This window comes from Crinia signifera, chromosome 12 (assembly GCF_055691185.1).
Source record: "Crinia signifera chromosome 12, ASM5569118v1, whole genome shotgun sequence".
Classification (NCBI taxonomy): domain Eukaryota; kingdom Metazoa; phylum Chordata; class Amphibia; order Anura; family Myobatrachidae; genus Crinia; species Crinia signifera.
In genome coordinates this window covers 72,045,785-72,057,926 of record NC_139228.1, presented here as the reverse complement: position 1 = coordinate 72,057,926, position 12,142 = coordinate 72,045,785, and the positions used below count along the sequence as shown (strand labels likewise).

At 48.7% G+C, this 12,142-nt stretch overlaps 1 protein-coding gene across 1 annotated transcript; it reads left to right on the top strand.

Moving 5' to 3' along the window:
- Positions 1–5,660: 5,660 nt before the first annotated feature.
- Positions 5,661–12,142, top strand: LYSET (lysosomal enzyme trafficking factor). Its single transcript, XM_083165984.1, has 2 exons — positions 5,661–5,808; positions 8,367–12,142. Exon 2 carries the CDS (start codon positions 8,383–8,385, stop codon positions 8,776–8,778), a length of 396 nt encoding a protein of 131 aa, XP_083022110.1. The 5' UTR covers positions 5,661–5,808; positions 8,367–8,382; the 3' UTR covers positions 8,779–12,142.

The window sequence follows — 12,142 nt, the reverse complement described above, 5'->3', positions numbered from 1 at the left end:
AAACACATGTAATAGTATTATAACACATAAATTCCGCAGTGCATCAGTTTCTGTTATAGTTGTGCTTGTGAGCTTACAATCTATGGCCCTAATTCAGGTTGGCTCAGTAAGCAGCGAACATCGAGCGCCTGATACGCCACCCATCTGAATACACAAGTCAAATCCCCTCGGTTCCATGCGAGGGTATGTGTAGGAGAACACATCTCCTTGCCTGCGTCAGCTAGCAGGAGAAATCATTTGCCGACCATCGAAAGAATTCGCCCTTTCTTTGCAAATAGGAGTTAGTGTCAACTTTTATTTACGAGCACTAGGCCGAAGATGGAGCAGGCAACTCCGACCTCTGAAGTCAGCTGCCCACTCCCCCCGGCAGAGGCGTTCCCATAGGCGTCCCCGTGGTCCAGCGCTGTCAACCCTCCCCTCCGCCCCCCGTCCTTTCCTCCCAGCAATGAAGGGCCAGGCAAATGTGTAACTCATCAAAGCCGTACATTGTTGGGATCTGCACATGCGCAAATACACGCTTGTGCATGCGCAGACCCCAAAACATCAGAATGGGGCGAGTCAGGCCCATATTCCCTATCATAATGACAAACATGCCATGCTTACTGACTTTTCTGAAGGAGCAGCCGTGTCGGTAAACAGAGGGAGTGGTTTTGCAGCGAGTGGGCGGTATGGGGGTGTGAACGGCTCATTGTGGCCCTGCCCCCTGCTACTCGATGCCAAATTACCAGCATTGCAAAGTGAGAGGGGCGGGGCTATGATCATAGGAATCATGCCATTGGCCTCCAGAAACCATTGAAAGTTAAGGACAGCTGAGTGGACGCTGGTGGCTGCGGCCAGCTCCAGAGTCTTGACTGTACTTGCAGAGGGTTAGGAGCAGCACCAAATTTTCAGGAGCCTACTGGTGGATCTGGAAAAAAATGTATGTATGTATGTAAGTATGTCACATATGCACCAGAAGCCAATTGACCTACCAATCTTCATTCACAGGGGGACCCCACGCATGCGCACTGCGTACCGCGCACATGCCCTGTCAATAATCGCTTGTGCCGAGCTATTGGGTCTGAATCAGGCCCACGGTTTTGCTCATTAGAGAAAGAGAAAGACTTTTTCTTTTGAGTTTCTTACTGAATACCCCCCGAAAAGTGGCCATTTCCACTGCTTCGTTCATTGAAAATTACTCTTACAGATATTATTTAGAAAAAAATTATTCTATTCAAACTGTCATATCTTTATTAGAACCGAATTTCACCTCACGCTGCAGGTTCGGACTCTCAGGGGCAGATTTATTTATTAGCTTGCGATCAGGGGAATCTGCGCTATCCCCATGCGCTAAAGCAGGGGATAGCACTTCCCCTGATCTAAGACACCCGCCGAGCGGGTGTCTAGCGAGCGGCGATGTGGGGCAGGAGGCATAGCGCAGCTACGATATTTCGTACTGCGCGGCTGATCTACGAACGGTCAGCATCGCTGACTATTCCTCTGCCTGCAGCTATCAACTTCGACAGCTGCAGGCGGCGATGCCCTATGCCCACAGCAGGGACAGTGCTGTCCCTGCTGCTGGCGCTGAGCTGCGCTGGGATCTCGCGTGAGTAGCGAGATCCCGCGCATGCGCAGTCCAGCCGGCGGGGGGGAAGGAGACAGCGCGTCATTGTTAACTAACGCACTGTCAGCTGGAGGAGACATCGCCGGAGGGGGGAGTTAGCGCTCCCCCGCTTCGGCGGCAAGATCTTAGTAGATCTTGTCGGTGTCCCCTCCTGCTTCGCCTCACTACTGAGGAGAAGCAGGAACTGTTATAGCCGCTATAATAAATCTACCCCTCAGAGCCGGCCCTAGCCTAAATGACGTCCTAGGCAAGATTTTGGCTGGTGCCCCCTAGCACCGCCACTAGTTCCGCCTCTGACCCTGCTCCCCTTTTCCAGCACCATCAACCTTCATCATAGCAGTCATCATTTTGGTGCTCCTACCCGCAATATTTTAAATAGAAACAGTGCACACATTCGTTGCGCAGCCCAAACAGGGGAGTGTTCTTGCTGGGAAGGGGCATGGCCACACAATAGTAGCCCCAATTCAAATTATGCCACACAGTAGTGCAACTTTATTCACATTATATCATGCGATGGTGTCCCTTATTCATGCTGAATATTATTTTAATCAGCAGAAGCTGCTGATGCCCCTAGGAGTTCCAAATGCCCTAGGCAATTGCCTAGTTTGCCTATGCCTAAGGCCGGCTCTGCTACCCCTCATTCCTTTATCTAGTATCACCTCAGTCTAACATCTAATCTTTTCAGATATTTAAGGTCTAAAAATGTTTCATATGTTTAAATATTTAACTGTACATTCCTGAGTCTGTAAATTTGTTTCTAATATAAATGTGAATGTTTCATAACACTTTAGAAGCAGGTGGTATCTGAGGTAAAAAGTTCCCTCCTGCCGGCATCTCAGGTCTAACATAGGGGGTTATTCTGGTTCACTCGCAAAAGCACAATCACTCTCTAATGGTAAATGCACTGCAGGTGGGGCTGATGTAACATGTGCAGAGAGAGTTATTTTTGGGTGGGGTTTGTACTTCAAACTCATATCTTTATTGCAGCGTAAAAATAAAGCAGCCAGTATTTACCCTGCACAGAAACAAAAAAACTCACCCAAATCTAACTCTCTCTGCACATGTGACATCAGCCCCACCTGCAGTGCACATGGTTTTGTCCGTAAGAGAGTGATTGTGCCTTTGCGAGTGAACCAGAATAACCCCAATAGTGTACACATTGGGCCTTATTCTGGTTCACTCCAAAAATCAAATTCCTTCTCAAATGGACAAAACCTTGTGCATTGCAGGTGGGGCAGATATAAATGGTGCAGAGAGAGTTGTATTTGGGTGGGGTTGTACTTCAAAGTGAGATCTATATTGCAGTGTAAAAATAAAGCAGCCAGTATTTACCCTGCACAGAAACAAAATAACTCGCCCAAATCTAACTCTCTCTGCACATGTTACATCTGCCCCCCTGCAGTGCACATGATTCTGTCCATTTAAAAATGGAATTTGCCTTTGCGAGTGAACCAGAATAATGTCCATGGTGTAATGTACTTTCTATTCGATCCCGAACTGCGCTGTGTACACATCGATCTGTACTATATAGTCTTGACCGCACAGTCTATTTCTCTATTTGATTTCGATGCCGCGGGGCCAGAAATGTGTACGTCCTCTTAGTTCTGCATTCTGTGAAGGGGTACGGTTCATTGGGTCGACAGTAATTAGGTCAATATTCAATAGATCGATTGCTGTTGGTCGACAGGCAACAGGCCGACATGGAAAAGGTCGACATGAAAAGGGTCGACTTCAGTTTTTCCATATATTTTTTGGGTGTCTATTTCGGCGTAAGTCGACGTGGACACTGTGTAAGTGTACGGCGTCCCCTCGCATGGCTTGCATCGCTCACCATGCTTCAGGCAAACGATTATTATATTCGCCCCCTATGTCCACGCGGATAGTTAGGTGTAAAGAACCTCCTTTTCCTTAAAGAATAAAACGTGAAAAACTTTTAATGCACGTCAACCTTTTTCACGTGTCGACCTTTTGTCGAAAAAAGGGCCAAATCTCACTCATCAGTCACTGAAGTACCCCCGATGCTGCTCAGATTGCCCCTCACAGCTGTGTATGTGAGGACAGGAAGACACGACCATCTGGGCTGGTACACCCCTGTTTTCAGGAACACAGCCCCAAATGTCCACAGCTAGATTATCAAGCTGTGGCTGAGGGGGCTCTGGGTGCGACAGGCCTCTATTTTAAACGTCCCCCTACTCCTTCCTTAAACACCTGAAGCTTGTCAATCACACTGCGGCGTGCAGAACACTGTGACCAGGGCTGAGGTAAAATGGTGGCACTACGCACTGCGCCCGGATCGCGTGAGCAGTCTGTGAAACCATCGCCATCTGGGATCATATCAGGACTGATTTGGGTTATTAAAGAATTCTAAAAGCTGCGTAATTGCTTATCTCACCTCTACATAGTAATATGTTTATTTAAACTCTTGTGTAATAATTAAAAACAGTGCAGCAATTACAGACTGCACAGCAGAGCATAGAATATTTTTATAGGAGAAAAGTGATGGATCCATAGTGCCCCCTGGTGGCCGAGGATATAATTGCTACTTGAGTGTTCTGAAAAGCCATCATGGGTATAGGTCAGTGGTTCCCAACCCTGGTCCTCAAGTACCCCCAACAGTGCACATTTCCAGGTCTACACACAGAATCACAAGTATATCACTTAGCTCCACCTGTGAATCTTTTAAAATGTGCCTGAATAATCTGTGCACCTGCCGGGTGACCTGGAAAACGTGCACTGTTGGGGATACATAAGGACCAGGGTTGGGAACCACTGGTATAGGTGATTGGGTTGACCTAAATTAATATAATATACATGTATGTATGTATTTATATTATGATAAAAATAAAGAGAGTGTGACATCAGCCACAGAAGCGATATCGACGGCTTTCAATGAACTGATTCAAAATCGCAGAAAAGGAGAGGTGCCCCCTTGGGAGCAGAAGCCTGGCGGCAGATTAGTCCATTGTCTCCCAGAGTTACACCTCTGGGTCTACCATTGATGGTATCGTCACTGGTTTGCATCGATGGCAGGAAAAGGATTGATGGGAAATAATTGTAGGTTTATAGCATCACTTGTGGAGACTGCGATTCGGATAGTGTTCCGGGCTCTGCAGGCCTGATTTCAAACTTGCAAGTAAACACGATTTATATACAAATCCAATAGTTATGGGGTCTGCACATGTACAAAATGGATGCTGCCGTATCGCTTGCAGCCCTGTCAGCCGCAGCATGACTGACATGCTGTAATATTTGGGGGTCTAGTTAGCTTCAAAATAACTTTTATATTAACCTATCCATTGTCCCGTCGCCTGGCAACGCAGCGGCAAAAATCACTGGGGAAAATGGTTTCCGCGGAAATTTCCCAGTGAACCCAGCATATGCAACAGAGGTGTCCTCAGGAATGAGGTGTGGGCGCCATGTTCCCGGAGACCTGCACCTGCGCAGTATAATCTGGTGCAATGTAATTCATATAGAAGCGAGTTCTCTGCGGAAACTGCTTCCTGCGAAAGCCGCCTCCTCGCTCTGAATTCGCGCACACACAGAATGAATAAGAAGCGCTAAACTGTAGTTGGGGTGTCTCTAGTAGCTAGGGACAGACAAAGGATAATAAGCTGTATATGGCAGATGAACTAAGCCTTATAGAGAGATAAAGTACCAGTCCATCAGTTCATGTAATGTAACATAGCAGTTAGACACTGATTGGTTGGTACTTTACCCATACCTGCCTACCTGACCCTCTCCATGAGGGAGAAAAGTCTCTGTTCCTGGAATTCCCTGGTAATGTATGATTGCCATCACCTATGGGGAGCTAGGTTATGGATAAGAAAGGTGTTTTACCACAGTTGATGGCAATCATGCATTACCAGGGAAGCCCAGGAACAAAGCATTTTCTCCCTGAAGGAGAGGGTCAGGTAGGCAAGTATGACTTTATCACTCCCAAGCTTTGGTACATCTCCCCCTGTGACATCACTGCTCTATATGTTCTCTTTCCCTCTCTGACATCGACAACATGTGACCAGTCAACAGCAGAAGAGAATAATACATGCGGCCTCTTCCGCCCACAGCTAAGATGGCCGCCGCTGCCTCAGGGACGCGCTTCCGGTCAGAGGTTTGGAAGCGTCACTCTCACAGGTTGAGATGAAAGGGAAGTGGATGAATTGAACCAGGGGCTCCGGGACTACAGGACAACACCTTCCCGGGGACAGGTGAGACGTCGTGCAACGGGGCATGAGACAGCAACATGTATTGCACAGGACACAGGGGGAGAGGGGCAGGAGACAGCCCCACACAGGATACCATAGGGAGAGGGGCAGGAGACAGCCCCACACAGGATACAGGGGGAGAGGGGCAGGAGACAGCCCCACACACGACACAGGGGGAGAGGGGCAGGAGACAGCCCCACACACGACACAGGGGGAGAGGGGCAGGAGACAGCCCCACACAGGATACCGGGGGGAGAGGGGCAGGAGACAGCCCCACACAGGATACCGGGGGGAGAGGGGCAGGAGACAGCCCCACACAGGATACCGGGGGGAGAGGGGCAGGAGACAGCCCCACACAGGATACCGGGGGGAGAGGGGCAGGAGACAGCCCCACACAGGATACCGGGGGGAGAGGGGCAGGAGACAGCCCCACACAGGATACCGGGGGGAGAGGGGCAGGAGACAGCCCCACACAGGATACCGGGGGGAGAGGGGCAGGAGACAGCCCCACACAGGATACCGGGGGGAGAGGGGCAGGAGACAGCCCCACACAGGATACCGGGGGGAGAGGGGCAGGAGACAGCCCCACACAGGATACCGGGGGGAGAGGGGCAGGAGACAGCCCCACACAGGATACCGGGGGGAGAGGGGCAGGAGACAGCCCCACACAGGATACCGGGGGGAGAGGGGCAGGAGACAGCCCCACACAGGATACCGGGGGGAGAGGGGCAGGAGACAGCCCCACACAGGATACCGGGGGGAGAGGGGCAGGAGACAGCCCCACACAGGATACCGGGGGGAGAGGGGCAGGAGACAGCCCCACACAGGATACCGGGGGGAGAGGGGCAGGAGACAGCCCCACACAGGATACCGGGGGGAGAGGGGCAGGAGACAGCCCCACACAGGATACCGGGGGGAGAGGGGCAGGAGACAGCCCCACACAGGATACCGGGGGGAGAGGGGCAGGAGACAGCCCCACACAGGATACCGGGGGGAGAGGGGTAGGAGACAGACCCACAGGGGCAGGAGACAGACCCACACAGGATACCGGGGGGAGAGGGGCAGGAGACAGACCCACAGGGGCAGGAGACAGACCCACACAGGATACCAGGGGGGAGAGGGGCAGGAGACAGCCCCACACAGGATACCAGGGGGGAGAGGGGCTGGAGACAGCCCCACACAGGATACCAGGGGGGAGAGGGGCAGGAGACAGCCCCACACAGGAAGGGGCAGGAGACAGCCCCACACAGGATACCAGGGGGAGCGGGGCAGAAGACAGAGGAGAGATAAGACTTACATGAGACAGTCACACATCTGTGCGCACTCTCGGTGAGTGGTGCTGATTAGTGAGGGTATATTTACATTTTAAAGGGTAACATTAGATCTAGTGATACTAAAGGTATAAGATTAGAATATTCCCTCACTGATCCGCACCCCGAACCTAGAGTCGCTGTTAATATTGCTCAGTCTATGACTAGGTCAACCCCAAAAGATCGACCTGCATGAAATCAGCACACACCAAAGGTTGACACGTGAAAAGGTTGAAATGTTTTTATTTTTTTTTTTTTGTGTGCATGTCGACACCTGAGCTCGTTACCAATCAGCCAATGGGGATGATAAAGTCCAGAAAATAAATACAAACCTCATGTTGACGTATTGCTTGTGACCTACTTGTGACCATGTCCACCTAGACACTGTCTGCTATCTGCAGATGTCTATACAACAGAACATAGTGAAAGACCCAAGTAAGCTACAGAGACGGTGTATCCACAATTAGAGCCTGTGTGTGCGGCATCCAGCTGCGGCGTGTCTGTGTTTGTGTATAGCGCCTGAGCTGCTCTGCAGTCACTAGACCGCTCTAGTACAGAGGAACTACAGCACGGTACATTAACGTGATTACGGAACCCTACCCAACTTCTATTAACGCTAACCTGCATCGCAAGCGAATGTTTCAGGAAATGCAGCGCATATTTATTTCCTAAATCATTTTGCTTCCTCTTTTTAGTCGGGCCAAAGGGAACGGTTTGACAAATAACCTTAACAGTCTAAACTGTACGGCCGTCTACCCAACAGATGCCACTTGGGGTACTGGTAAAACTTTGCAATCTATTTGCTTTACTTGTATAGTGCGTACCCAGCTGTAGGGAGCAAGTTCAGTCAATAGCACACACTTGGAGATAAAGGGCAGGATGCACTTGATAAACAGCCAGCCAATCGGCTCCTACCTGCCTTGTCACAGACTGTGTTTGAAAAATGTCAGGCAGGAGCTGATTGGTTGTTTATCACTCTCCATTTTATCACTTTTGAAGCTTAGTGCATCTGGTCCAGGATCTCTGCTTGAGCTGTCACGGCACCGCTGTGTGACATGAACCGTTAGCCCATGTGACTTATCTGATCACAAGATAGACGTGTGATAATATACATCCTGTGTAAGTCCATGAGTCCTAGTTGTGGTTTTCTTGTGGCAGTTAGATTATGCATCATCCTTCCCAGCTTTGCCAGACCTGTATTTCATGCGAGACTCCCCGTAGCTGATGTCTAATGTCCTTCTGTGGTTTCAGACGCGGAGCATGGAGAATGATGAATTTTCGACAGAGGATGGGATGGATTGGGGTGAGCCTCTACCTCTTCGTCAGTGCTGCTGCTTTTTACTACGTCTTTGAAATCAACGACACCTATAACACACTGGCCTTGGAGCAAGTACAGGTGAAGCCACGAGATCCTAACACAGAAGCATCATGGGTACACTCCATAAAAGCACGCCTACTGTCTCTGCCCTTCTGGCTCTGGGCTGCCTTGTTTCTACTGCCCTACTTCCAGGTCTTTCTGTTCCTTTATTCATGCACAAGAGCCGACCCCAGGACGGTGGGTTACTGTATTATTCCCATATGCCTGGCGGTCCTCTGCAACCGTCAACAGTCTTTCATCAAGGCCTCTAATCAAATTAGCAAACTGCAGTTGATTGAAACTTAGATCTTCTGTCTTTGCATCATGAACCAGGAGCAGAGAGAAGATGCGGATTCCAGACCCGGCATATGAAGACTGGACTAACGTGCCTCGATTTCTTAAGCTTTTTTTTTTTTCTTTTCTTTTTTTTTAAAGTTCTGGAAAGTTTTCCTGGCTGCTAATCATTGGGCGGAAAAGGAACTGTGTTTGTTTTAAATGGTTAAATACGCCTGTGATGTTGAATATTCGGCTTTATTAGATCATTCGTGCTTTCCGGCATTTTGGACACGCTGTAAAAGGCGATCACTCCACGTCCAGAATGCACCTGCCATCGGTAGCCCGGCTTATAATGCTTGTCACCTGTCACTGCGTTCTGCAATATACAGTCACTGGTTCTGGCACAGTGTGATTTACACTTGATTTTTATATACGTTAGTGACAATGGATGATTTGTTCAGATGTAATAAATTAACTTTTGTATTTTAAAGTTATTGCTGTTTACATGGATGGGCTGCGCTACCAGTGACTGCTTTCATGGAATTAAAAAATATTAAATTAACTTTAAAGTAACTTCATCAGATAGAAATGTTGTTGGGAAGAAGAGATTTGGCCATTTGGTAAACACTGGACGCTTGTCCTTGTTGGAATGAATGTCTCGCCCTCTGGGATTGGTTGCAGAAATATTTCTGTGCGGATTCCCTGGGTCTGTATGAAGCTGGTCGCACACAGTACAATCCTAGGTGTAGTCTTGGCCGCACATACACAAACAGTGGCAAACTAGGCAGCTGTTGTCATACCTCGTTTGAGGGTCTGTTATGCTGCCCTCCCCCCTTAACAATGTCATCTCTTGTCAGTACATTCTGGAACAATTGAGGACATCGTTAATGACCTTTTGGTAACACATATCATTAAAAAATGTTATTGCGTTCACACTACGCATGATAATATCTTTGATCGTCTAGTGCAGGACTGACTGACCTGGGCTGCCTCAGCTGTTGTGAAACTACACATCCCAGCATGCATTGCCACAGTTTTAACATTTCCTAAAAGCAAAAGTGTGTCAAGGCATGATGGGACTTGTAGTTTCACAACAGCTGGAGGGCCAGGCCTGGTCTTATGTGTGCACACTTTTAGTTTTGCTGGATATGATCCCACACGCAGACTGCTTGCAGCCCACATTTACCAACATGTAGGTTTAGTTCAGATTAGCGGTCTTCTTTTTAGGGCCGAATGCTATATATGAAGCCTAATGATGCGTATCACTACAGCGAGTGCAGCACCTCTCGTCAGCTTTTGTCTGAAGGGCAACGGTAAAAATAGGGACATTTCGATTGTGTTTATAGAAAATGGAAAACTACAGTTATACCAGTCTCAAATCTGTTTTAAATACTAATGTAAAGTAAATATTTGTTGCTAGTGTCTGGTAAAGGGTTTGTCTCAATTTTGGGGCTTTTAAAAGACTGCACTATTACTTATAAGTATAATGTTTGTTACCGAAGGCATGCTTGTCACCTATACACAGTGGAGGCGGCTGTTCTGCGGACTGACCAATATTCGTGGCAATGCAGCTATCCATTCCGACACGCCTGACTTGTTCCTAGAGACTGGATAGGCTGCATTCTTAGTGATGTCACTGGTTCCTAGTGACTGGATAGGCTGCATTCTCAGGGGATGCAGTTAATATCCCGGCGGTCGGGATCCCGGCGTTCGGAATCCCGACCGCCGAAATACCGACACATTCTCCCTCCGTGGGTGTCCACGACACCCCTGGAGGGAGAATAAATTAGTGTGCCGAGCGTAGCGAGGCACCGGGCCCGCTGCGTGGCGAGCGCAGCGAGCCCGCAAGGGGGGGCGATCCACATCCCCCCCCCCTTGTCGGGATTCTGAACGCCGGGATCCCGACCGCCGGGATTCAGTACTGAATCCATTCTCAGTGATGTCCTGGTTCCTAGTGACTGGATAGGCTGCACTCTGATGTCACTGGTTCCTAGCGACTGGATAGGCTGCACTCTGATGTCCTGGTTCCTAGCGACTTGATAGGCTGCACTCTGATGTCCTGGTTCCTAGTGACTGGATAGGCTGCATTCTCAGTGATGTCACTAGTTCCTAGTGGGTGTGTAATACAGTATATAATACTATACTCCGGCTGCTGGTTCAGCCCACTGTATAGCCGTCTGCACTATATGTAGGTGACTAGCACAAGGTATTCACCTTGAAAATGTTGATTTATGTCACTTTTTAAGATAATGAAGCAAAAACAGCTTGTTGGGCTGATTTTCTTTTCAGCATGTAGTGTTCTATACCTGCCTTGTCTGTATGGAATTAATTGCCTTAATATATGTAAATTAAATGAGTTTACATATGGAAGTAAAGGTTTGTGGGGTGTATTTCTTTATTAGGTGACCCCCCCCCCCTTTATAAAATGTGGATCCTATGTACAAACTCAGGAGTTGTCTCTTTGCCTGTTCTCCCTAATCCACCGCCTGTCCTTCCTGCCCCCTAAAACACTGTCAAGGTCCATACACACTGAGCCACTTTCCCCCTTCCCGCCGCTGTCAGCGGGGGGACAGACAGCTTTGCATAGTGCAGCGCCATGCAAAGCCATCCACAAAGCCGCTCATCTCCTGGTAAATACCAGCGGCTTGCCCGGCAATAATGCGGGATCGCGCATCGCCGCTCACCACTGGGCCAAACACTGCGGCTTTGAGCTCAAAATCTCCCAGTGTGTATGGGCCTTTAGTGTGAGTACTGGGACCTACACATGTAGCGATGTCAAGCCATTTTCTGAGTGATGTTACTTTGTTTAACTACATCAATGGGAAATGGCCCTACAGCGTTCTGTGTGTAGGGGCTATAGCAATGCGCGGCCCGCTATCTCCCGGCGATGAATATCCAGCATGCTGGAAAAATGTAGATATTGCTGGGCCAGGGTTCTCCTGGAGATCGCCCAGTGGCAGATTGTTGTGCACCGTGATCTAGCATAGCTGAGAACGCTCATCTCCCCGTATTGCTACGTGTGTGGGCCCCATAAGACGTCATAGCTGGGTGATGGTGATGTCAGGGATAACCATATTTAGTTGGGAACCTTAAAGCCTACATGGGGAGCTCAGATTGGATCTCTCTTGCCATTAATATTTTGATCCATGATCCAATATCCACAGCTTTTAGATCCATGTACGGACACTGGGCCCTGTAACTGTGTTAACACTGTCTACAGATATTTGATTTTACTGTTATCTGCAAAACTCACTGATTTTATGTTTCGGGGGGTAAATACCTGGAGTTGCACTTGATGGGCACTTTTTTTTTTCTTTTCTTCAAAATTTCTGCCTATGTTTCCTATATAATGCCAAAATATATTTATTCCAATAAAGAAAAAAAAGTTTTTAAA

Excerpts from the sequence above, each read along its gene's own strand:
- LYSET (XM_083165984.1), top strand. The coding sequence starts at position 8,383 with ATGATGAATTTTCGACAGAGGATGGGATGGATTGGGGTGAGCCTCTAC.